At 39.9% G+C, this 27,811-nt stretch overlaps 1 protein-coding gene across 6 annotated transcripts in view; it reads left to right on the top strand.

Annotated features, from left to right (window-relative positions):
• Positions 1–2,324: 2,324 nt before the first annotated feature.
• The window catches only part of PDGFD (platelet derived growth factor D), a 144,128-nt gene continuing 118,641 nt past the window's right edge, over positions 2,325–27,811 (top strand). For 2 of the 6 annotated variants that reach the window (XM_082782235.1, XM_082782232.1), the window contains exon 1: positions 2,325–2,909. In XM_082782235.1, the coding sequence (XP_082638361.1) occupies positions 2,780–2,909 (130 nt within the window). In that variant the 5' untranslated portion in view covers positions 2,325–2,779. The remainder of the gene's footprint in view (positions 2,910–27,811) is intronic. The other 4 variants (XM_082782234.1, XM_082782231.1, XM_082782236.1 and 1 more) reach the window with 2 other exon arrangements.

Genomic DNA, 27,811 nt, shown 5'->3' with positions numbered 1-27,811 from the left:
GAAGCTCTAGAAACAGTCATTGTAGTACAGGCTTTTTTACAAAGGTCTACCAGTGCATGTCAGCCTTGCTACTCTGTCCCACAATCTTGCTTTACACCTGTATATTGAATGAAAAAAAAATAAAAAAAAAAAATAAAAAATATGCCTCTGTTTGGAACCCCACAGTAATATTCCTTGGCTGTTTTCTGACCTGAGAAAAAAATCAATGCTTCTGCAAAACTACTTTCAGATTTAGAGCAAAGACAGAAGCATACCATGCTTTGCAAAGGGAGGAACAGAAGTGTACCATGAATGTACGATAGGAGTCATACACAGTTCCTCTTGAGATATGTCAAAGCCACTGGTGCTGGAATCCACTTGCCTGTTTTCATCGCTGTCTAATTTATGAGGCCCCACGCTGTTTTGCTTGAGAGTTCTCTAAGCAACAAGTACACTCAGCAGTACCTCTGCTGCAGAAACAGGAATTTCATCTTAGGCACCACAGAAGTATCTAATATTAAAAAATAATAATAATAAAATAAAAAAAAAAAAATAGACATAGCTTAAAATAAAAAATAGACATAGCTGTAGAAAGCTTCAGATCTGAGCCCTGGTCAGCTGGAGGAAATTTAAACTTATAGTCTGCATCAAGCCAGGGAGCACATCAGCCAAACAGCTGCAGAGTGTTTTTTAGGTGAAAGCTTGTTCCACTCCTGTGTTGAAGCTGGACCTGCACAGCCAGGGGGACATGGGGCCAGAAAGAGAGCAGATGACTCCAGCTCCAGAGACAGTTCTTGGGAAGACATATGAGTTTTATAAAATGCAAATTTTATAAATGTGGATAAAGAGGGGTACAGAAAGAAGAATAGTCTTGGAAACAGCATCCTTTCTTGACTGAGCTTTATAACTGCTCAGATACTGTCAGAACACCTTTTTTGCCTTCTGGGTGCAAGGTGATATATCCTTCTTCCTCTTCCTCCTCCACCATCTCTTAAGGGCCGCTGCACACCCCCAGGGGGAAGCAACCACAGGCTGTAACAACCTAAGCAAGAAGGAGGGCCTCAGGGCACTGAGAAAGATTTCACTGAGGTGTTTTGACCAGGGCATTGGTCACTCCCTTTTATCTGAAAAGGCAGCCACAGTTTTCCTCTGGGCTGCCTGCCTTTAGGAGATGGTTTGGTTGCTGAAATCTTTCTGAGGTTTTCTGCTAGTTCCTTATATTGTAATTGGAAAGAGACAGATGTGGACTGGATGAACAGAAGACATCTTCAGAGCTCCCCCTATCTTCATTTTCTGTATCTCCTTTACTTAACTTTCTGCTTCTGTTAGGATGATTGGATTCACCACCTTGCCTCTCTGCCTGTCCAGTTCCCCCTTGAAGTGGGCACCTACAATATAGGCACATTTGCTCACAGATGAAGCACTACTGGGGCCTTTCCTTTATCTTCCACACAGGAGCTGGATTAGGTTCACTGTCAGCTTTGGGGAACACAAAAGGGATAAAGAAGCCTGAGTTATGCATTAACAGAATTGCACCCTACTGGCTCCTTAAGACACACAAGATGTTTCAGTTCCATTGTCATTTTAGCATGCTTTTGGAGAAAATGTTTCATACAGCCAGAGGCAGTCCTCTGTGTGTAGCAGGACTCGTCCCATAGTCCTGACACAGCACTCTATCGACACACTTTGCCTATTACTAAGGTGGTGTTTGATGTTATAAGGTCTGGCACCGTGTTACAAGTTGCTAGCTGCCTGGGATTGTATGTAATGCCTTAAGAAACAAAGTGAGTAGGTAAGGATTTATTAGAGAACAGTTAAAACCTGACTGTTTTTTCTCTGCCTTCACTTGGCTTGATTATTTTCATTGTAGCTAATGGAAAGGAAAAGAGTATTAAAAAAGCAATCTGATCACAATCTGCTCACATACCTTCTGCTCAGACCTTAACTCTTCCAGGCGCTAATGCAAGCTTTTAATAGCAGACCCAATTTAACGAGGAGAATTAATTAGCTGCAATTAACCATTTATGAAATGCTTTGGACATTTACGGTGGTGGTGCTTGGCATGGGAGGAGAGCCCATGCATTTCTCTCCCAGGGCCACGTGCGGTTTCTCTTCGTGTTCTCGCTGGCTGCGCCCCCGAGCTTCCTGCAGCAGCTGGGGTACTTCGAGCCACCCTTGCCCAACCCGAGATGGGGGACGGGGGGCGCTCCGGAGGGGGCCGGCCCCCTCTCACCATCCCTCCCCTCACCCCTTCTCCCCGGGCCGGGAGCGCGGGGAGGGCCCGGGCACGGCTCCCGCCCGCCTCCCTTCCCTCCCAACCCCCGGGCCGCCTTCCCCACACCCCCGGGCCGCCCCCGACCCCAGCGGCGGCTGCAGCCGGGCCGGGCCGAGCCGAGCCGAGCGGAGCCGAGCCGAGCAGGGGCGCTGCGAGGCTCCGGCCGCAGGGGAGCGCGGCTGCGGCAGCCCCCGCCTGCGGCCCGGGAGGGGGCGGCGGGTCCCCGCCGGGGGATCTCTACCTCACCTTGCTGCCTCGGGACGGCCCCAGAAAAGCAGCAAAAAAAAGTTGAGAGCGCAGGAAGTTTTAGGAGCAGCTGGGAGAGTAACTCGGGAGCTCCGGCTGCGATTTCGGGCTCCGTTTTAATTTTTTATTTCATTTTATTTTATTTTATTTTATTTTTGCACCTCCAGCAACCCGCGACAGCAACAACCATAAAGTGCAGGGGGTGGGGGACAGATAAATTGCGAGAGGCAAGCGCCAGGTTTCTTTGCAGAGCCGCGGTCCCGTGCCCAGCGGATCCCAATGCAACTGCTCATCCTCCTCCTCCTCTACGCCGTCGTCTGTGCGAACTTTTGCAGCCGTCAGGGCACCACCGCCCCTGCCCAGAGCGGATCTATAAAAGCCTTGCGGTCCTCCAACATCAGGCGAGATGGTAAGCGTCCTTCTGCCTTCTTTATTCCCCGAAGGGCTCGGTTCGCAGGCGGCGTCCCGAGGGCTACCGCCCCCTTCCCCCGGGGGTCGGTCGTGGGTCGGGGTGTCCCGTCCCCGGGGTTCTTGCGGGGCTCGTCCCGGGAGCGTGCGGCCAGGGGGCGGGAGGGAGGCTGCAGCTCTGCCCAATAACGGCTCCTCCGGGCTCTCCCAAACTTCTCGGGCAACTCCGAGGAGATTTGCAGGGAGCCGGCGGCAACCACCACGTCCCCTCCACACGGCGCAGAGTGCACGGGTCTACGAGGGTCCCAGCTCGTCAGGGCGGAGGGGTAGTCTCCTGTGTTCCCCGCGTCCCTCTGAGGAGACGGTGTCACTCTGAGGAGCCCCGTGTCCCTCTGAGGAACGTTGTGTCCCCCATGTGCCCCAACGAGCCCCAGGGTGGGACACTGCCATTGCCTGAGGGGAGCTCAGCAGGAGCTTGGCCACTACTTTGGGCTCCTCTCATGGGGCTCGGCCAAAGAGCTGTCTGCTGGTGGCCTGCTTTGAGCTTGGCCGAAGGCAGCTGAGGCTGCAGGGTCTTGAACCATGGCTGGCTGCTTTCTGGGGTCTGTCAGGCAGTGCCCAGTGAGGATGGGTTCCTTTTCTTGTGCCAGCCACGCAGTTGGCAGAGGTGGGATGTCCACTGGTGGTGAACACCAAGAAGGGTGAATGGGGACTTTGAGACACTGCCTGTGTGGTAGGAGCAGTGGTCTCAGTCTTCAAACAATGGCACGTTGCCTGCTGCAGGCTGCTGGTGGAGGATGGCCTCAGCCTGGACAGCGAAGGTGCTGCCAAGCCGTGGCTTCGTGGTGGATGACTGCAGAGGCTGCACAGAAGTAACACAACTGGAGTTTACCTTTAGAAAACACTTGCTCATGATGAAGGCTAAAGAAAACCAAGGCTTTGGGTTGGGGAAGGGGGGTGAGCCTCTGGTCTGGTGACCCTTTTGTGTACCAGCTTCATGTGAGAGGACCTGATCTTGCCTGTTGCCCCATACCTTGCAGAGGGAAATGCAAGATGTTCTCCTGAAGAGTAACAGAGTTACATTTGGTCTTCAAGTTAATGTTTTACAGTTGCCAGAATTTATATCTTTTATAAACCCTTTTTAAAAACCCACTCACTTGAGACATTTCCAAGATTGTACTCTGCATTTGCCAGTGTTTATTTTTCAGTGTGTATACAGTTCCTGTAATGGGTATACAGTTGATCTAGGGAGATGTTTTTGATTCGGCTTTGGAGTCACGTTGAACTTAGTAATCTTTTGTATACCTTCCCTTGTCAGTGCATGAAGGCATAGGAAAGGTGAAGAGACTTTTTGTCTACAATTGAGATAGCAAATCTGGAAACAAGACAAAATTGCAGTTACTTTGGTTTGGAAATCAAATTTAATCTAATACAAAATGTATGTGTTTGCAATAAAAGCCTACATCCGTTATTTCTGTTTCATCATTTAAAACTGTTGTGTATTTTATCAAGATTCATGACTTGTTAGCCTGCCATCTTAAATGTCTCAGAAGAGCTGAAACTGTCTCTGAACTAAATGAAGCAATCTTCCTTCCAAGTCAAACTCCAAACAAGCTTTCTGATGGAAAACTACAGCAATTTACTTAAAACTTAAAATGTGGGTTACTCTGATCTTCTCTGTAGAGTCAATAGAGAAATCTGTAACCCACAATATGAATAAAGTTTTCAAGTTATTGGCAGTGTGATGGGTGTTCTACTCCAAAGAGGAAAACTTCTTTTAGTGAAGTAACTTCTTGGGGCTACCATGAGAATTGCTCTTTTCCTAGATGTGATATTTAACTTTGTGATTAAACTTTGTACCTTTAAATCAGACTTTGACACCTTGTAATGACTAAACTTGCTGGGTTTCAGGTGGGCTGGCAGTGGGCCATTTGAAAATGGGAGATACATATATGAAACTGTACGTTATTTTTGATGGACCTTCAGTGTGCTGTATGATAGTCAGGCCTGCTGTGTATGGATGTAGTAAAATGAACCCATGCAGAGGTCAGACATCTCTGTAGCCCTTTAATGGATGTGATCCATGTAATGAGAAGGTAACACAATTTTAGAAAGACCACATGCAGACCTCCAACCCACTGCAATACTGCCTTGCTCTCTCCTGGCACTTGGGAATCTTGATTTTTCTCTGCAAAGAACAGCATGTTCTCATGTGGCCAGTGGAGCTGGGCATCTTCTTACAACATCTAAAGCAGGTCAGTTGCCGATAGGCCTGATTTTACTCAAGCGAATCAAACTGTTGCTTGAGTTTGTTGACTGAAGTTCTATATTTGTGCAGCCAAAGGTTATGAGCTGTATTCCAAATATTGCATGCATGTGACAAGCTCACAAGCAAAGTGTTTAGACCGTACTTGGCTGTATGCCACTAAAAGTATTTCTGTCTTTTATAATTTTTAGAGTCTTGTTTTGATCTGAAGTGCTGATATGGAATTGCATTAAAGACATGTGGGTTGCATTGCTGAGTGAGACAGACAATATTTTTTGCATTGTAAATATTTGAAGATCTGACAATATGGAATAGGATCTAAGAGCACACAATACACTGGGGGTAATATGTTCCAACAGTCTCAAAATGCACAGCAGGGATAAAAACTAATTTAATATTATGTCCTGGGTTGATGATCATGATTATTATGTTGTGGAATTAAGAGAGATACTGAAGAGGAAGCCAGATCTGTTCATCTCTTTAAAAAAAAATATTATATCTTGGCAAGTCCAAGACCACCTGCACATTTTATTAAAAAAGAAAACAATCCTTTGGATTCCAGTTTTCTGTTACCTCCAAGCAGGATAAACTAGGGATAACTGAATACACAGAGCTTTAATATGGATCCTTGGTCTTCTTTCTGGCCAAAATAAACCTTTTTTAGTGTGCAAGATTCCAGATTGTCTTTCTTCTTTTAGGCTGAAAGAGGTTGGCCTATTTGTAATTGCACTCACTTAAGGCTGAGATTGCTCTAGGAAGAAGTCTGTAGATGAAGGGCAATGCATATAAAATCACTCCTATTTAATGATTGCAAAACCTAACCAGACTGTACTTCCTGCTGAAGATATTAAGAGTATAAATAAATTGCTTACAAGACATCCTCTTGTCATCGTGCAAGGACAGGCGTTGATGATTCAGCTCTGTCCGGTGTAGCACTAATCAATAATTTAAAGTGTCCTACAGATGCCAGAAACATTTATAGCACACGTAATGGTATTTATTTAAAGTCTTTATTAATGCCATTATCTGTTAAGCATTTTGAAAATCATCAGAATTCCACACAAAAGGCTTTGAGATGATTCCATTTGCCTCAGTTTCCCTATTTGCATTATTCAGGTAGTGCTGCCTAATGACAAGAAATTGGGCATTTTTGTTGTTTATGTTTTCTTGTAGATGAAAAGTGGAGATGAAAAGTGCTAAATAATATTTACTGTATGCTGTCTAACTGAAACATCAGTTATTTGTTGTTATCTGTTATGAACAAACATCTGTATGAATGCTCAATCTATCCCTAATCTGTGTACTCAGACTAAGCATCACTATGCATATTTTAAACTTCAAAATCCAAAGTTTAAATAAAAAGCATAGACATAGCAAAGAACATAGCATAGTGGCAGATTGTTTCAGTATGTAACACCCAGAAGCCATGGAATTGGTGTCTCCTGAGGTGGCTTAGAGAATGTGACATCAGACAACTTGAGATATGTTTCTGGGGTCATGTGTTTCTCATTTTGAATCCAAAAAATTAGGAGCTCCCAAGCCTTAGTTTGCTTGCACACCAAAGAAATACAAAGAAGAATTGTACTTCAACATTCTGAAGAAATAGCAACAGCTTTTGGCTGTCCAAGATGATGTGTACCATTAATTCTACCCTCCGCTTTCCTGTGTTGGTCTATGCATAAGCACACAGAAAAGTATTTGATAATTTGGTCTGTTTTCTCAAGAGATGAGCATTAACCATCTGCTCTTGGGAGAAGACAGGACTGAATCTTTTTTCATACCACGTAAGAATGGCTGTTGTATCACTACTGGTATAGGAACCTTGGAATGCATTTATGGAGTTCTTCTATAGTATAGAATATATAAAATATTGTATACGTTTGTTTTTTTGTTTGTTTGTTTTGTTTTTTTTTTTTGTGATTCTTTTTTAAATGACTGTGGTAACATAAAATTGTGTCAACTGCAAAATAATTAAAATAAATTTTAGGCTTCATCAGATAAAAAAAAAATAATTTAGTAATTTACCTTTAGTAATGCAATTTAGTCTGTGATTGTTTGACTTTGATGATGTTTCTTATCTGTATAATTAACTGTTTGGACTGAAGTAACAAAGGATATTACATGAGAATTGCAACCCTGACTCAGTGGCAAGCATTAAGGAGGTCTCTAAAGGTGCTTCAAAACACGTTCTATTGAGCAGATGTATATCACACAGTGGAAGTTGCTTTACTTATAAACACTCCAGCCAGTCTCCCAGTAGTTCTTGTTTCTTTTTGATACATTTATTTGTATGGGACTTAATTAGAACAGCTAATTATTAAAGGCCTTGCAGAGAAAACTTGATAATTGTAGTACTTTGGTTATTAGAAAGGGAACATTGCTGTAAATTGCAAAATAATGTTGTTTTTTTAACTGTGATCCCACAGAGATATGTTTTATAAAGCACCTAGGAATAGGCATAAGTAGGAAACTCATGGGGAATCATTAGTGCAGTAACATTTGTCATGTGCTTAAACAGAAGATCCATATAATTCCATTAAAGACACGGGGCTACATCCTGCGGGATTCTATGGTAACGAAGCTTGGATAGTTTATATGGAAGTGTGACTGTGTCCAGTTAAACTAACTGTGTCTTATGATGAAGAAGGAGTACAAGCATTTGCTCTTGTATTTGCAGTATCTGTCAAATATTCTTTTAAAATAACAATATATATAAATATAATGCTTACGTATTATAGGTGTGTTATGCATATGCATACACATAATATATGTTGTGTCTTTTGAATATTGTACAGTATAGCACATATGCATGTATATAATACATAAGTCAGAGGACACAGGAACAGGGAAATCAGAATAAGCATGCAATATTATTGGTTACTAAATTAACATTAGAAACTTAAGGAAAGAACCCAGAAAACATTTTTTTTTGTTTTAGAATACTAACAAAACAAAAAAAAATCCAGTTTTAATGTAACTTTTAAAAATTCTGTTGAACAATGAATTGTTAGACAGATATTTGAGCCAAACCATTCCCTGTAGTTAAGATCCTCTTTATGTGCTGTCATTAGCCATATAATTCATGGAATATGAGTTGAAACTTAAAGGTGTTTGACAGCTGTCCAGGTTGCAAGTAGAAGTTCTGAAGTTCTTTACATGCTGTTAAACTTTTTATTAAGTAAAAAGGAATTTATAGGGAAAGAGATGATTGAAGACAGAAATTCTTTCAACAAAATAATATACATATTCACTTCATTACATTTCTGGCACTCCTTCCTTAGACAAGATATAAATATTACATAAAAAGAACAGATCTACAAAATATGTATTATTTTTACAACAAGAAGCCCCTTTAGGAATGCAAAATTAGAAGGACGTGGAATGGCTTTCATTTTATAACTCTAATAATAGTACGTTTACAAAAGGTGTGGTACAAATCTGAATGTTTTATGCTCCAATGTTTTCATACTGATAGTCTTCCTTATATTAAAACATATCTGCAGCAAATTATAGGATGATCCCTTTAACATCAAATAAAATATATTACAGGACTGTCTTTGAACACAAGCAAAGTAGCTGCCTGAGATACCAGAGTCCAAAAGGCCTCAAAATGCCCAGGTCCTTATTGCCTCCAGAGCAATAATGATGACCTCAACAGGTCCCTACAGCCTCAGCGGTTCTGTGAGTCTGTAATGGCACCTACTGCTGCTGACAGAGAAATGGGGATTAGTGGAATACATCCTCACCCAGAAGCAGCAGCTGCTTTCCCCATCTCTTCCATCCCCCTCTCACTTTTCTGCACTCTCACCTGTTCTCCCATGCACAGCAGCAGCAGGAGCATGAAATCTGGTTCTTCCACAGCTCTGGGCCCAGCCGCATCCCTTCCTCTTGCCCTTGTCCTCTGTTACTTGTATAGCAATATACGATTTTGCCTTCCCAGATAAGAAACCTTGAGTTAACTTTCAATGTTCATAGCATGTTCTCAGCCCTTGAGTAGTTTGCTTCTGCCTGTGCTGGCTTTGTGGACCTGCAGAGATTTGCCACTTAAAATAAACTAAATGGGTCCTAAGAGATACCGTGAACATTCTCTGTTGGCATTCTCTGTAGTAAGATTTTTTCTGCAGTAAGAATTTGTCTGCTAATGCAGGAAAATTTAGCAGTACTCCTAGTTTGTTGATTCAAGTTGTATCCAAGGATTGCCTCCCCAAAGCTGCTGATTATATTATATTTAAGAGGTTGATTACATTATACCACATTTTGAATAAAGGAGTCCACTTATATCATTGCTTCTGGTGAGGATCTCTTGGCTAAAAGACTGGAGTGGGTTAGGTTACTTGGCAGCTTATTTCAAATCAATCTCCTGTTTACAAAGCTAAGGAAGCGTCCTGTGTACAGTGTCAAACTGGATAGATTCTCTTTTGGGAGCATGGGTTTGGCTCTAATATTTTTGGTAGTGAATAAATCCTACATGATCTCAAGCTTCCTATTGTACTTGAGTAATCTTCAGTTTCATGCTTCCTTTTTGATCTGTGTCCCATGCTGTGAAGGCCAACATCCCTTATTTCTGCTTTGGCAGTCAGAGCTCTGTGTATTTGGGGATGGTGCAGGAGGACACACTTTTACCTTCTGTGCAAACTTCCTGCCAATGTATTTTAGCCCTGCTGTGCATTGGGAGTTGGTGTTGTTAAACTCTATAAAAATATTTATTAAAACACCAGGTCCATGAAGAAGTTGAAAAATAGCAGACTTGACCTTCGTTGCGCTGAAATCAATGACAGAACTTCCATCAGCTCTTACTGCAGCAGGGTCTGGCTCACACTTTACATGAGTTAAAGCAGGATAAAGGAAGAGGCTCAGGAATTCAACAAAGAGCTTCTCGTTGTGTAGGTAAATTTTACAATACCGACAGTTAAGATATTTAATTAGTGTCCACACACTGGAAAAAAAATAAATGAAATTTTCACTCATAGAGATGAAGAAGCAACTGATGTAATTACAGATTGCGTAGCAAATGTGTCCTGGTGGTTTGCTGTTTTTCCTCCTGTACTGACAATCTTATGTGTCATGCACAGGATATCCTACAAGAGACTTGATCTGCAGTACATTTCTAAATAAGACTTTAAGGAAAGATGTCAGTATTTCACAGTCTCTTGCATTGTTTTTTTTTTTTTTTTTTTTTTTTAAGTTTAAAAAAGCCCAAAGTGTAATATGCGTGGGTTTTTGTTATTGTTTTTTCTTGGATCAGTTGCAGAAGATTTTTCTCATAGTTGAACATGTTTCTAATCTGATGTGACTCACAATAAAAGTGGATTGAGAATGAAGCAGCAAGCCAGACTAGTTAGAGAGAAGGAATAAAAATAGGTACACAGAATGTTGATTACCAGATGTACTGTGGAATTTGGAAACTGTTCATGTACCCTTGTGGCCTTAATTTTTCAACCAGGAATTTGCTTGAAAGATAAATACTTCGCTTCAGCAAATGAGTGACAGCAGTGTTGCATGAAAATGGCAAGTAGATGGTAATAATGCCGTTATATTCTTTGTGGAAATGGACAAACACGGCTTCTTAATCACGATGCCTCAGCAGGGGATAAGCACTGATAGGAATAATTTCACTAACACATCAAGATGTCAGTAAAAGAGTTTAAAACCTCATCACAGAAGCCTATGGAGAATTTGCTTCTTTGAAATCAACAGAAAGTCCCAGCGTTACTGTACTCTGGTTTCTCTCCTAGATCAGACTGTATGCGTGTTCCCTTGCTGCTCTAAGTCACGTTCACATTTCTGTCTTGGGTTGCTCATAAGGAACACTGAGTCATCTTTATGCTGAGGTCAGCACAGGAGATGTGGGTTTGCCTCATTCCTGCCCATAAACTGTGACCTGGGATCCCTAGATCCCTGTGCCTGCATGTGTCACAGTTGATCTGGTAGTGCACAGTATGGTAATAAGGTTGATGGAAGGGTGTGTTCCTTCCATCCTTGGAATGGCAGAGAACAGTTCTTGCCTGCAAAGGGTTGCTTTTGGTTTTGTTTGTAATTAGCACTTGTCACGCTGTAGAGCTTTATGACATGATATGCATTTCTCACCAGTTCCCATCATTCATTAGATCCTGGAAAGTGGGAGCCAAAGTTTCCTTCTCCTAAGCAAGAGGTAAAATTGACACATCATGTAGTAGCTATCTGCTTGCTCCTATTGTATGTGTGATCTCCTTTACATAAGTAGCACTTGGAAACCTACGAACCTCCAAAAACAATTCTTTGACATTTTCTGTTCATTGTATTCAAAATGTCTTGCATGGTACCTCTGAGAACTGGGTGCTGCAGGGAAGCCTTGTGGCAACCCCACCTTGCAGCACCCTCGAGTGATGTCCACATGTCTTGTGTCTATCCTGTCTCCTGTCCACTTTTATCCTCAGAGTTGCAACCAGTCTCAGAGCTGAGAGATGTATTGAGTGAGAATCCATGGGTAGCCATTTTGGAGAATGGTGAACCATGCAAAACAACCATGTTATGACATGCATAAAACCAAAATATCTTGGTTTCACTTGCATGCCTGAAAGTAACTGGCATGGAGCAGGAAAAAAAAAAAAAAATGGCACTCTGCCCTCCGAACAAAATCCAAAACAGAAAAGCTGCAGGAAAGCTGCAATTCTGCTTTTTTGTTTCTTTGCATGTTCCTTGGGTTTGGTTTTATCTAGTACATAAGGAAACAGAGGAGAGCCATCAAAAAGAAATAACAATGATTTGATATGTTGGTTTAATTAATTAATTTTGAAAATTGATTTTAAAAGCTTTTCTTATCAATACATGCAGGGTATTTTTAAGGCTTGCAGGTGCTGCCTTTTATTTTTTGTGCAAGGATCCTGTCTAAGGATTTGTCTCCACAGCCTACAGCAGTGCTGTTTCCTTATGCTACTGTTATTTTCTGTGCTATCACCAACTCTTGCAGGACTTAAAGTCAAGTCTTGTCAGGTAGATTGCTTTTCAACTTACCTTAGGCAAGCCATTAGTCAAAATATTGACTGAGTAAAAAAGTGTCTCCTATTTCTCTTATCAGAAGAGAGACAGAATATTTTTCCATATATGCTTTTGCAATGAAGTAATTACAAATTTAAGTACATGTCACTGGAGTTTTGACAGTGTATTTCTGGCACTTCATTTTCAAAGAGGCCTTCAACATGATTGCCCAAACCTGAAAACAAATACCCAGAGCTGCCTTGTTTCTCTCTAAAGACGACAGCCATCGTGGTAACCTAATGGGTCTTCTGTTTCTCTTCTGTTCACATGGGCAGGAGAGAACCATTTCCTGTGCTAATTTGTTCTAAATCAATATCCTTTCCAGAATAACAGAATCAGAGAATGGTTAAAGGGACCTCTGGGGGCCATCTGGTCCAACCCCTGCTTAAGCAGGGACACCCAAAACAGGCTGCCGAGGACCATGTCCGAGAAGTTTTTGAACATCCCCAAGGAGAAGACCCCACAGCCTCTCTGGACAGCCTGTGCCAGGGCTCCCCCAACCACACACCACAGAAGTGCCTGGTGCTCAGAGGGAGCCTCCTGTGTGCCTGTTCATGCCCACTGCCTCCTGTCCTGGCTCTGGGCACCACCAAGCAGAACCTGGCTCCATTCTCTTAGTACCCTGCATTCAAATCCCCCCCGATAATATTCTGTATTGGATTACCATGGCAAAGTTTTGATAGTGAGGGGTTGCAAGGGTGGACTCTGTGAGCACAGCCCAGCAGTTGCCCCATGTCAGATCAAAGCCAGCTCCAGCAGGCTCCAAAAGGGACTTGCTGCTGGCCAGAGCCAAGCCATGAGTGATGCTGGGTGGGCCTCTGGGAGAGAAGATTGAAGGAAGGGGAAATCTGCTGCACTACAGCAGCTGGGAGAGAGGGGTGAGAGCTGAGAGAGAAGCAGCCCTGCAGCCCCCAAGGGGAGTGCAGCAGGAGGGCAGGAGGTGCTCCATGCACAAGGCAGCACAAGATCCCCTGCGGTCCGTGGAGAGGCCCCTGGTGGAGCAGGCTGTCCCCTTGCAGCCCATGGGTCCCACATGGAGCAGATCTCCATGCTGCAGCGCCCCCATGGGCGGAGGAGCCTCCGGTGTTGCAGGTGGATGTGGCCTGGAGGAGGCTGCAGCCCATGGAGAGGAGCCCATGCAGGAGCAGGGTGTCTGGGGGGAGCTGCTGCCCACCCGTGGGGGACCCATGCTGGAGCAGTTGGCTCCTGGGGGATGGACCCCGTGGTATGGAGGCATGTGGGATCAGTTCCTGAAGAGTTGCAGCCTGTGGGCAGCCCCTGCAGGCTCAGTTCAGGAAGGATGGCATCCCATGGGAGGGACCCCAGGGGGAGCAGGGGCAGAGAGGGACCATGAGGGAGCAGTGGAGATGAAGCGCCAGAGACTGATCACAGCCCCCATTCCCCTTCCTCCTGTGCTACTTGGGGGGAGGAGGTAGAAAAGGATGGATGGGGGGAAGGTGTTTTTGGTTCACTTTTATTTCTCACTTCTCTAGTCTGTTAGCAGTAGGCAATAAATTACATTAATCTTCTTGTGATGAGTCAGTTTCTCCCGTGACAGTAAATTTGTGAGCCATCTCCCTGACTTTATCTTGACTCTTGAGCTCTTTTTCATCATATTTTCTCCCACTATTGATTTGATGATGGGGAGTGAGAGAATAGTTGTGGTGGAGTTTAGCTGCCCATCAGGGAGAAACCACCACAGATCGCCCCCGTGCCTTCTTTTTTCCAGGGTGAACAGTTTTTATTTTACTTTTATTTTGGCTAAAATGCAACCTTGTACTTACGAGAAGAACCAGCATGAACTCCATGGTATTATCACTCTTTTCTTTTGATTTCTTTTGAGTTTGATGGTCTTGCCAGTTTAAAACTTGTTAAAACTTCAAGGTAAAATAGAAGACCTGAGCATGCGAATCCCAGCTGTTCTGTACAATGACTTGGGCTGAACATCTTACCGATGAATCAGCATCTTGCATGGGTTTCCAAAAGGTGTGAGTGAGCCTGCTGAAAAAGCTGTGCAGAAGACAACTGAGGAGCTCTCACTAGAGACTGAGCTCATCTGTTATAAGAAAGCTGCAGAGCTTTCTTATAAAGCCACAGCTGAGGTATGCTGGGCTTGCTTCTCATGGTTACTAGTAAGGGGTTCTCAACAGCAATGATTGCTCAATGATATCACTTGGAGTGCCCATTTTTTTTCCTGTACATGTACCATTTCTGTTAAGAAGTTGGTAATTTTTTATTTTTCAGAGCTGACATCTGAAGCCCAGAAAAAGAGAATTTCCTCAATTCTGGAAGCTGAAGTTTTCTGTTACCTGTCCAATCACCAGATTTACCATATTGAAAACAAAGCATAGCCCTCGCAAATCTTTGGCTGAATATTTGCCCTTATAATAATGCAAAGGAAAGCAACCAGAATAAAAGGGGAAAAAATAAAAAATAAAACCACAAAACAAAACAAAACCCTTAGCAACAGAGACATTTTCATTTCAGTTCTTGCCAAGACTAAAAACAGTGCTTAGAATGACAAGACAAGTACCGTTAATCTCATTTTGAAAATGAAATTAAAAGTCACGTTAGGTGAGAAGTACAATTGATTGCAGCCTTGTTAAAGAAGAAATGGGGTAGTATGTTAAGGGTACTCTCTACCCATTATTGTACTACCTCATCCATGTCTTGCTGACGGACATGGAAGGGCATCCCCTTGTTCCAGCCTGTGCTGGATGGCATTCCTCCTGCCTCCTCCTCCCCTCTGCCTGAAGAACTGAGTCACAGCTTAGCCCTGTGTCAGCAAACAGTCTAATACATCAACACATTTGACTTTCTGCAGCTCCTCCAAGGAGTACTGCACCTTTTGTTAGAACAAACAGATGTACGTTTGGTCTCTGTATTCCTCACTGAGTAGTGTGGGAGAGTCAGCCCACATGAGACTCATGTGAGACACATCATTTGTGTCATTTCATGTCCTTGTGTATCATTTGCACCTCCCACGGACGATTGACACTGGGTGTAGATCATCACCTGTCATCACCTTACTTCCAAGACCTAGAATAATGTAATTCTAAATATTGTGTGATTGTGCTCAATTTGTACAAAAGTATTTTATTGTAATTATGACCTTATTAACATAGTATGATTTCAGCTGCTGTTCATCTTCCACTAATGACTAGTAAATAAAATGCTAATCTGTTTTATAGCTTTTCTGTTGCAAAAGTTCAGGTATTCGGATAGCTTAATTAGCATCTGATTTGAGCATTACACTGAATCATTGCTGTAATCTGACAATTTTTAGAGATCTTTGCTGAGAGGAATCTAACTGTAATGAAACTGTTAATGGCATTGCAGTTTGAGGGAGGTCCATGCTTCCAATATTAACAGGTATTTCTAGATTCATCTGCTAATGATTCCTATTTGACATATAGTAATGAAGAGAAGGAACAGAACTGGTTAAACCATGTATAAAACAATTATGGCTTTTTTCCTTTGTGGTTGGCAGAGGAGAAAGGAATATTAGAGAAAACATGAGAAGCGGTGTCTTTATGTTTGCTTTTCTCTATGTCTGGTAGCTGGAGACCTTTCTGTATGCAAAGAAACATATGGTTGAGGAATCTTGAGAGAAAACAGTTTCTAGTATTGTGTCTCAAAAATCCATCAGGATCATTCAATCACCACTGAGGCAGCTGCTGATACCATCTAATTTTAAGCATGTAAATTATGAGTTATTCTTCTATGAGATGCATTACCCTCTGGTGGTGACTGCCTCTCCCTGGGATTATTCTGGCAGCCTCCAAACTAAAACATAATGAATACACCTCGGACAGCCTCAGTTGTCCTGTCTTGGAGAAATTCTCTGCCACAAGCATGGTTTGGCCTACCATCCATGTTGCCTGTGATAGGGGTGTTAAGTGGAAGACATAGGGCTTCTTCAAAGAGATTTCTGGTGTCCCAGACTTTCAAGGATTTAGTTTTGGGATCTTACTGTATTTTGTCACCTTCTCCCCCATCCCGTTTTTCTGAGAGAATGAATGGTGTTTCCTCGCCTGTATGTGTGTGTAGCAGTTTATCTACAGAAAGGCACTAAAATACCTTGCAGAATTACTTGGTTCTAGTGCAAATACTCTGTGTTTCCACAGAGCATTCTAAATATAATATACAACTTGTACGCTGTAAGATTTGTCTCTTACTCCTTGAGCTCTTCCTGAAAGAATAACCTCAGAATTATTTTTTTTTTCTATTGATTTCTGTTTTGAAAAGAAAAAATAAAGCTGTTATGGACTAAATGACATCATCAGCTAGTGAAAATGTTCCTATGTCACTATAGTTAGAATTTCTCTTAAAGTGCAAAGCATCACATATTCATTTAGTTCCACTATCCACTCCTAATAGGCACGGGTAATAAGCAGATACTCATCTCTGGATACCTAACTCCAAATTCCAGTGCCCAAATGCTACTTTTTTGTTTGTTTATTTACAGGCCTACATCCTTCTGTACAAACTCTGTGCAAGACTTTTTATAGTTCTGATAGACACAGAAAAGCAGGTCACACTTCTCTGCTTCTAGAGTTTTGGAGCTGTCTAGATATAAAACTTTTATACTGCAGTAATAAATGTGTTGTTCTCAGCCATAATCATGTTTTATATTTCAATGAAAAGCTTTTTAAACCTGCATTGTTTTGAAGAATTGATGTCATATGATCTTGATAAAATTAATAGCATTGTGAAGGTCTATTTGCTTTTTGTATTGTTTACATCTATTACACTGAAAATGAATGCTGGTGGGCCTGCAATGCTCTGGAGACTATTCTGTACAAATTTTATAACATCTGCAAATTTCTCTTTATGATTAGTTTTTGAGGGAGTTTTTCCTTAAATGTAGAGTTCAATCATGTGATAAAAACATTGTTAATCAAAAATGCATGCTTTCTAGTTTGGGAAAGAAATACATTTAAAATCATGACAGCTTATTTGAAGAAGTGAGCAAACTGTAATACACTGAAAGTTATAATATGTGGTATTGGATTACTAAAAATTCTACTACTTGAAATACTGCTGTTTCCTTAATTATGTATGGGGTTGAAAAACTATGTTTATCTTTTTGGGCTAGCTTAAGTTTTGCAGCCATGTCACAGTAGGATATACTTCATTAACTATCTGTATTTCCTATATTTACTATGGATTGAATTCTGGTGTTAGCATTTTTAAAAAATCTGAGGCTTAAATTGCTGCTAAACAGAAATTTTGCTTTTGTTATTCTTGGTTTCAATTTCCCTGGAAAGTATAGAATTATTATTATTATTATTATTATTATTATTATTTTATTTTATTTTTATTATTATTTTTTGTCTTTGTAAGTTTGAGGTTAAAAAAAAACACAACAACAACAACAACAACAACAAAACAGACAAACAGCAACAGAAAAGCTCATTTTCTCATTCAGTTCATAAATGAAAACCAAGAATTACTGACTGTAAGATTTTTAAGTGTACAAAGTCAGCATTGCAGAGAAAAACACTCATAATACAAATAGGGACATTACCTGTACAGATGCTTTCAAAAAGATGTTAACTTTCAATTCATTTTATATTGGAGCCCATAAATCATTTTGGAAATATGGCCACTGTTATGTGAATAGTAGTGGGAGTTCATTAATAGGCTGTATTTCCTTTATTTACTAAATCAGACTTGAATGCAAAACATGTTACGGTACTTTTTCTGACACTTTCAGCACAATCAAGGTAATTTTATATAACTAAGAGCTATTTAAAATGCTGGGATTTGCACATTTTAATTGAATCCTGATTTCTATCCAAATACAGTTTGATGCAAATTACAGTCAAAACAATCACTTTCATTATTAAAAGTATGTTCTCTGACATCTTAAAAATCATGAAATTCAGAATGCACAACAAATATATAGTGAGACAAAGTAGCTATAAATATTATTAGATGAGACATAGTTCATCTTCTTAGGGAGCTGAAATAATTACCATATCTTGTGCTAAGTTAAATTTAATTGCAGACATATTTCCTTAACGTCTGTATCTTTAAACATTCTTTTAAAACAAGCAAGCCTAAAAAGTAAAAAGGAAAACTCAGATTAAAATTAAAGATACGAAGCTAGGTCTCCTACTAGTAGCTTCAAATCCCAGCTGAAACCTGAGATGTGAATCAGTCCATTTTTCCAACCCCACAGTAGACCAGAAAACATGTAGTGCAGTCGGTCAGTCAGTTTATCTGAAGTTCTGGCTGCAGGACTTTACAAAAATGTGTGTGTGTATGTGTGTGTTGGCCTTGTGTTTAAGGGATTTTTACACATTTACATTTAGATTCATGCTGCCTTACTGTGTGCTTCAATGAAGCAGAAATATAACTGACAGAGAAGAAAGTTAATCTTACCAAACTTAGGTTGTCTGAAAAACTGGGTGTCTTGTTAAGCTTCCCTTGTAATTGAGGGGGTGAGAAAAGCTCCTGCAGAGAGCCATTCATCCTGTTGGGCTTAGATGTCCATCTTCAGGCTGGATGAATTACCTTCTGCATGCATGTTCTTTCATCACACAGTGCAGAGCAAGTCTAGGCAACTAGGTCACAGCAAGCTCAGAGAAGTACCCGAAAATATGCCTGTCCTTATCACACTCTAAGAAATGTGAGGTATTCTTGATCTTTTCAAAAAGTTGCATCTTTAGGATAAGATTAAAGATTTCTTCAGAGTGATGAACAATGGCATTATACTGGTTATTTCTGACGAGCAATTGATATCAATACATCACTCTGTGAGTGTGAGCTTCAAGGAGTACCTTCACTACCACTGCTTTTGTGATAAAATGTGGAGGGCTGGCACTGCTGTTGGAATAAGGGCAGGTTTAAGATTAGATTTTCCTTCCTTTTTTTTCAAGATCACGGGCATTTATTAAATAGACTTAGAAAATACATATTTGCACAAGATCTCATGTTAGCAATTTTTTATGTGTACAGAGGCCAACTGAGATTAGTATTTATCGCCACTGCCAGCTGGGTTAGACCTCGTAATGGCATTAGGCTCTGACTCATGGAGGATGAATTTGTCAGAGGTTTCTGGCAGGAGGTGAAATCACTGCTTGCAAGGAAACATCTCTCAGTGATGCTTGGTTGAAGGTACAGCTGTGAAAGTCAAGCCAGAGATTGCTGCAGAGTTGTAAGTACTAGGGGAAATATGTGTGTGTGGGGAGGAGGGGGGAGGGGGGAAGGGAATGCTGACTCCCAAAATGTCAAGAACTTCATTAGTCTTCTAGCAGAATCCCTATGAACATAACTCTTATTATGGGCTAGTTGTATGAACACAAAAATGCAAACATGAATCTACACTTTTCTGAGCCCTTTACTTCCTAAATCTTTACAGTTGTGTTTGTTTCATGCTGCTTGACTGAAGCTTCTTCCTCATTTCCCTCTCTTGCCTCCTTCCCTCATCCTGACCAAACCACCAAACCCAGTGGGAACAAAACACTGACTCACAAACCTGTGCCTGCTGATTTCTTCCCTGGACCTGCAACAACTCAGCTGGTAACAGCTCAGGGTTTCTTCACAGAATGAGGTACTAAAAGCATGCAGAGGAGGAGGTGGTCAGAACCAGGCCCTCTCGTTGTTTTTTGTTTTGTATTGTTTTGTTTTTTTCAGATGCTTAAAAAACTTTCAAAAACACAATCTCTGGGCAGCAGTTATTCTTGGCTTAATGCAAAAAAGAAGAGACTTGTTAAGCACCGAAATAAAAACCCTGTTCATTATAGTCTTTGTTCATCATTTCCCAGGGGACGTAGAAAACAAGAGGTTAGATAGCAGCTTAGGTAAAGACATGGAAAGAAGTCATAACACAGGTAAAGCCCTCATGGGAGAGGTGGGTGATATAAGTTCAGAAGGACAAAAGACAATTCTGAGGATGTGCAGCTGTAGCACGTGTGGTCATTGACTTCCATGTGTGTTCCAGCACCTTGAACTGTAGAATGTGAGGTATTTGAGAGCTTTCTACCACTCACATGATATAAGATGCCATTTCTCCTTCTTGACTGACAGCTCTAAAAGCAAGGAAAAAATGAGTAATCCCACACATATTTAGTATTTGTTTTAAAATGTATTTCCTTGTTTAAAATAAACCTAAGTTCATATATAAAATGGCTAAATCTTATTGTGTTAAGGCTTAAACTTTATTTAATATATTGAGTTCAAATAAAATGTAATTCTTTGAACGGCAGAAGTAATGCAACCTGATCTCTTTGGGCTTTGTACCTCATTGGTAGGCTGTGCTGTGAAATGTGAGCTGTGTTTGAAACTTTTCACAGTCTTAAAGCATACAGTAACCTTCCCCCTCTGATTTGCCTACTGACCAGTAAGAATAAAGCTTATGCAGCTTCCCTTTTCCTGGAGAGGCATTAATAGAGTCTCTTTTCTCTTTTTTCCTGCCTGTCCTCAGAAAAGTAACAGAAATGTAATACCTTTGAGGCTTTTATCCTCAGTTTAGCCAACAAGTTCAGTAGTTATTAGGACACCTCACAAATGGGAATATAAGCACAGAGCAAATTCAAAGCAGAGATGTTACTGAGTGCTTAAGTATTAAATAAAATAGATTTTGTGTACACCTAGACATACATTTATGGAAGCACTACAACATGAAATCTGGTCTCAGCACTCATCCCAGTAGAGTGCATGGTAAAGCTATCAGCAACTTCAATGGGAATAGAGAATTGAGAGCTTTCAGAAATCCCCATCCAGTAATGTTTTTATTTCTCAGAGAGTTATAAGTATTTCAGAGAGCAGAATTTAAACCCACAAAGGAAGAAAGGAAGAGTCATAAGAAGAAGCATATTCTTGAAAATTGTAGTAGTCAAGAGAAATTAAGGAGAGGAGGAGTCCAGAGAGATTACGTGCCACTAAGAATGGAGATATGGTGTGTATATCTAAACTTTGCAAGTAAAGGCAGTTAATGTGCAATCCCCATCTTAAGGTAGAATACACATTAACACCTATCGTAGGCTACAGGCAGCATGGGAGAAGGAGAGAGATAAATCACATTTTGGAAATCAGACTAGGATTTATATCTCTGTAGGGACACCATGAGAATCTAAGGTTTGTTCAGTATTGTGCAACAGCTCTGAATCCAGAACGCTTGCGACCAGAAACTTTTTATTTTTCTGGACATCCAGATGCTGTGTCTGGTTCATGTGTAGCATATTTACAACAAAATAGAACGTTGTGGGTTGTCATGCTCTATTTCATTCTTTTCCAAGGAAAGATGCCAACCAATTCTTATTTAGCCCTTGACGTTTTTTCCTTCCAACTGTTGGGGTTAATAACATATTTACGAGGTTGTACTTTTGTCCACACAGAGACATCATAGTTTAAATTGTATAATTATAAATCAGTTGTCTCGTCAAAGTTAGCTTGGAAAGCTTTAGGATCAGATACCACCAAAAATCCAAATGTAAGGAAATACAGATGTGTCCAATAGAAGCTTTGTCTTGTTGCTTTGTCTTACACCTGTGAGATATCTTTTATTTGAATATACAAGCTATTCCAAAAAACAAACAAACAAACAAACAAAACAAACAAACAAACAAACAAACAAAAAAAAACATGAAAAAGCTAGCAAATAGATATGCAGAAGTGAGATGATGTATAAATAACATTGCACAGAAAAGCTGAGATGGATTTTTTTTTTTTTTGGCCCTCTTTGGGAATAGATTATTGAACACAATTTATCTGAAAAACAGTGTTTCTGTGGAGGTCTTTTAAGGATTTATTTGCACAATAAATTCACTCATGCAAATCACAATGATAGAAGGTCTGATGCAGAATATTTCTGAAGGATATTTGATTGCATCTAATGTGAGACAAATGGTTTAATAAGTTTTGAGCAATACTAAGACACTCCTGGATTTGACCATATGCCCTAGAAGATAATGAATGACCTTGCTACTGTTGTGCAGAACTTGTCCCTGAATGAAATTGAATAGAAACTATCATTAAATCAGCTGCATTTTTCTAAGGCTATGAATCCAAGTAGAATTAATAAAAACAATAATAATAATTTTTATTTTGTTATCTGGTATTAGAAAAATCTCATACATTTTGCTGTTTTAAGCCATCCTCTGTGGCTTGGCACAAGTATTATCATGAAAAAAGAATAGTAGACTGATCAGAACAACTGATTTGGTCTGTTCCAGCAGTTCTTACCAGGACATATAAACCAACTGGCTGAAGAATTTCTTCTTGGCTCTTACTGAGTTTATATTAAACAACAAAGCAAAGGCAGATGTGTAGAGTATGTTGGAGATAATGATTTGGACAAGTAGTGACCATTTGTCCTCTGCTCTGATTATCATCTATTGATCCACTGAAAAGTAGCACTTCAATATAATCTAAGCTAGAGGTCTCAGCCTCAATCTTCTGGTTTGAATACCATTCCACTGTGGGTAAGGCTTCTTCAGAATAAAGGAACTGAAGATAATGATAGCACTTTGTTTCTTAATTTTAGTCTGCACCTTGAAAGCATGTAATAATAACAATAATAATTAAAAATAAAATAAAATAATTAAAATAAAATAAAATAAAATAAAATAAAATAAAATAAAATAAAATAAAATAAAATAAAATAAAATAAAATAAAATAAAATAAAATAAAATAAAATAAAATAAAGCTGAAGTCTTCATTTCTCTTCTTGCATCTATGTATCTTTTCCCTCAATGTCTTCATTAGGTTCACAAATGTTAGATGGCTTTCTTGTTCTCCTTACTTAACTTGATCTTGAAAAGTGCTGAGAACTGTGGCTTAGGAACAGCAGCAAATGTAAATGGGTGTTTAATGCTGTGAGCAGATCACTGTAGTCAGTGTTCTTAACATTTCTCAACAGTATGTTCTCTCTAAGCTGTCATCCATTTCCAAGGGTTTTGTTGCCTACTTGACTGGAGTCTTGTCAGCTTGATTGTCTTTCCTTCTCCTCATTCATTCTTCAGCTAAATAATTGTCCTTATTCATAAGCCTATCAATTTCTGTCTTTCATTTCCCCATGTGGCTCCTTTCTAGACTTCAGTAGGGGTAGGTAGTGCCTCATGCTACCCACAGTTGGTCTTTCACTTATCACACCTTTTTGTTGTATGCTGTGTTCTCGTAAAGCAACATTTTTCCTGAGGCCAGAATCTTTCTCTGTTAACATAGCTGTAGCCATCTTTCTGATAGGCGGTATTCCTAGCATAATTCACAGTTCATACAAAATCCTTTGCTAAAATTCACAGATTTTATTTGCTGTAGAATATGTGCTGGCACCTCACCTCTGTTCTTTTCTTAGCTTGCACATTGCACTTGGAAGGGCTGCCTCCGTCCAAGTCCCCATACACAGGTCAAGTGAGCTGCATCTTAAAAATAATATATTCTGTACTGCTTCTGGTCCTACTGGCTGTACTAAAGCTGCTTAGCAACCTTGTTATAATTCCGACCATGGTCTGCCTGTGCCAAGTTTATGTCTGTTTGTTCCCAGATAAACTCTGTCCTCTAGCCTGGGTGATTTTCTCCCCTTGGAATTGACTTCTTGGTATATTTATAGAAAATGATCATCTTACATATTGACAAACTGACCCTTTCTAATAGGAAGATGTTCCTAGTCATTTTCTTTGTTTTCCAGTCCTTTCTGCAATGCAGAACTTGCACTCTTGTCTACAGTTTAACATTATACTGCTGTGCCAGCAACGTTAGTGGTTGAAAGCTAATAGGACAAATAAATTAGGTTTTTGATTTCTAAGCTATTAAAATGCCTTTCTGAGTGACACTAAGTTGTTTTGTGAGCAGTGGACCAACAAGGCTTGGTTTCGTAATGCCTTTAATCTTTACGGTGAAAGCTCATATGGATTCCCTGATGCCTGATGAGGGTGCTTCAGTTCTGCATCTTTTCTTTGAATGGTGTCATTAGCAGAGTCACTTCTAGATGCCTTCCTGTTTTTTTCTGACCATGTAGAAATACAGTATCTTAAAACTCCTTCTGTCTCAGATTGGTTAAAAATCCAGTAGTAGGAATTGACAAGCAAACATGTAGCCTTGGCACATCCACACAGGAACGAGCTTTAAAATTCCATTCGCCCGTAAATGTGCTGACTCAATCAATATAAGATCGCTTTGTATATTTAATGTTACTGTGGATCCTTCAAGCATATTGTAATTATTAAGTAATAGTTCACCAAGCAAAAGTCTAATTTGCTTTGAAACATTAAGAAAGTTTTACTAAAAATAAGGAAATATGTACAAACAGTTTAAAAGACAGTTTCATGCTTACATAAAGGAATAGATCTCTCTGTTCCTTGTGGCCTTTTGCAGAAAGTGGAGATGTTAATATTCCTAAATACCAGGCATATACAACCCATTGGGGTGGTTAAATGTCAGAGCTGGAAAAGATGAGCTCTACAGCTTTGAACATCTTGGATTTTTTGTTAGCTTAAGTGGAAGAAAGTGAGCAAGAACATTTACACTAGTAGAATTCTCCATCAGATTGTGTCCTTCCTTCCAGCACCTTTCAGTGTGAACATAAAAAGTTCAGTGTGAACTAAATCTTATTTTAGGCCCTGAATCAAGGCAACACTTAGGTACATACTTCCATCCCATCAGCTTCAATAATATTAAGCTCATGTTTACTTACTGACCCGGAAAGAGATTTTTTTGTTTGTTTGTTTTCTTTTTGCAAACATTTACACAATATGAGTATGACAAATGGCAATGTTAAATAAACTGCTTGGTTTGACTTGTTGATTTGTTACCTAAGAAAAGAATTGAGCTACATTCAGTTTAGTGTAATACATGGATTTTTATTTTTTGTGTCCATGCAGGTACATTGTAAATTAGGAGCCGATCCCAAAAGTTATATGAACCAGTTTCCTGTAGGTGAAAACCTGTTTCCAAGATAGATTGTCAAATCTTCATAGTTGCGAGATCACAGAGTGTACTGCTGTGTGCTAGCAACTACAGTTCAGAAGGCTCTCAGCAAAACTTTCATGTCACTGCACAGTGAAATGTGACCAATATTTGCATTTCTTCAGAATAACTTAATGTGTTTGTTATTAATAAACTTTGTTCTTGTTTTCTATTGAGAAGTGTATTATGATCTAAGAATGAGTGTTGCTGCAATTAAAAATAAGAAACATGACTACTTTTTTATGTTGGAAAGACTTTAAGGATTCTTTCTTTTATACTAAAGCCTATTTACATTCCATCTACATCATTATCATTATTTCCATTGTGGCTGCTGGTGACTGCGTGCATGTTGAGTTGCAAGACTTGCTTCACCATCACTCTTAACTCTAAATAAAGGGTTCATTTTTGAGTCTACAGGACCTTGCTCTTGCTTCGAGCCACTGTAACTTGAGTGATTTCAGTAGAACTAGGATGCTATAAGGACTGGCCTGATGGATTAGGCTGGTAATGTTTACACTGGCGGTTCAAATAATGATATTGTGACAGACTTACCGTATTGTTATAAACACAGGTTTATTTATCCCAGGGTAGTTATTCTGCAAGAGGAGTTCCTACAGAACACAAAGGCAAGTTTTAGAACAGAAGAAACTACTAGTTTAGCATCCTCCATTAAACAGACTATAGAATTTCACCAAATTAGTACTTCATTGCAGCGAGATATTTCTAAGTTTATTTTTTTTCATTACTTAACACTATTTTAAGACTTTAAATTGCTAGAATCCACTGTTAAGTTAGTCCACTGGTTCAGAGTTTAATTTGATTTAATATTTTCAGTCTGAATTTGTCTAGACTTGCCTTTGAACTGTAACAGCTTGTTGTGCCATAAATATAAATATTTGTGGTAACGGCAGTGGGAACAGAAGATGAGTACTGGCTAAGAAATATGTGGATTTGCTCTTTTGTTAAAGACAACTCCCAGCTTTTTAAGGCAATAAGACAAACTTCTTTATGTTGGTATTATACAGTTTTGTCACCTATGTGACTGACCAGAACTTAGGTTTTTCAAGATAATTTTGCACTAAATTAGTAAACTTTAAAACATGATGTAACATGAAATCAAATGCAGAATGTGCAGTATATCCTGGGATGATTTCCAGGCTCAGAGCAGTTTATGATCTACGAGTGAGAAGCATGATCATAACACAGCTGCTTTGCCAGAAGTGCATACTTTGCTTTATATCTTGGACCCTCCAGTGAATGTTGTTGTTACATGCAAAGTTTCTCTCCTCTCACTCTGCTGGGTCTGATAATACTGAATTAGCTCTTCTCCAGCTAGTAAAGAGGGACCTATATCTCCCACCTTCCACCTGGTGAGGTCTGTTGTGTTCCCTCCAACTTCTGCTTCCCTCTGCCTGTCTTACTGCTGAAGACAGTCTTGCATAAAACTTGAGAAGTGTGGACCCTTGGAACTCATGCCTGTCAGTCTCCAGAAACCCCTAAATAATTGTAGGACAGCAGCAGATATGTTTACGTCTTGGGCTCTGGAAGATGTGATTTTGTGTGGAAAGCCTGGTGTTTTTTTTGGGTTGGTTGATTGGCTGTTTTTTTTTTTTGGTTGGTTGATTTTGATTTTTTTATTTTTTTTTTTAAATTTTTATTTATTTATTTGTCCTAGCATGCAGAGAGCTCTGCAAGTTTGGTTTGGGGTGTATCTGCATACAACATCTTTCTCTCCAGTGTGGTCATCCTTCAGATTTGGTATGGCTTCCCAAGTCATGTTTAGCCCCATGTTGAACCACTTTGTGAGCTCTTAACTCTTACTTAGCAGAAGCTTGGGGTTGTAACAGAGTATTGGATGTTGTTCTGGGAAAATAAAAAGAAAAAGAAGAAGAAGGAGGAAGAGAAGAAGAAGAAGAAGAAGAAGAAGAAGAAGAAGAAGAAGAAGAAGAAGAAGAAGAAGAAGAAGAAGAAGAAGAAGGAAAAAGAAGAAGAAGAAGAAGAAGAAGAAGGAAAAAGAAAAAGAAAAAGAAAAAGAAAAAGAAAAAGAAAAAGAAAGAAAAAGAAAAAGAAAAAGAAAAAGAAAAAGAAAAAGAAAAAGAAAAAGAAAAAGAAAAAGAAAAAGAAAAAGAAAAAAAAAAGAAAAAGAAAAAAAAAGAAAAAGAAAAAAAAAGGAAAAAAGAAAAAAAGAAAAAAAAAAAGAAAAAGAAAAAAGAAAAAAGAAAAAAGAAAAATAAAAATCTAATTGTGAACCTAACTGGGGATTGTATTAGAATATTAATGTCTTGGGTGTTTTAAAGAAATCTGTACTGGGTCTGGCTGGAATGTTAACTTTCCCGGCAGCAGCCCATACAGTGCCGTACTCTGTACTTGTAGCTGGAACAGCAGTGTTATCACACCAGTGTTGTGTCTACTGCTGAGCAGCAGTGGCACAGCATTGGGCCTTTCTCTAACCCTCCTAGGGGGTGGGCAAAAAGTGAGGAGAGAAACAGCACTAGGGCAGCTGACCTAAACCAATCAAAGGGATATTCCATACCATCTGATGTCACACTCAGCAATAAAAGGTGGAAACAGGAAGAAGAGGGGAGGGGTGGGCTCTTGTTGGGAAAACGTCGGTCCTCCTCTCGAAACACCGGCTGCGTGGCAAAAGCAGCATATTTGACAATAGATCTGACCCTAAAAATCAGACTGTATAGCGTAACAGGGT

Source organism: Aythya marila (genome assembly GCF_965140915.1).
Source record: "Aythya marila genome assembly, chromosome: 1".
Lineage (NCBI taxonomy): Eukaryota > Metazoa > Chordata > Aves > Anseriformes > Anatidae > Aythya > Aythya marila.
This window is presented reverse-complemented; position numbering and strand designations above follow the sequence as displayed.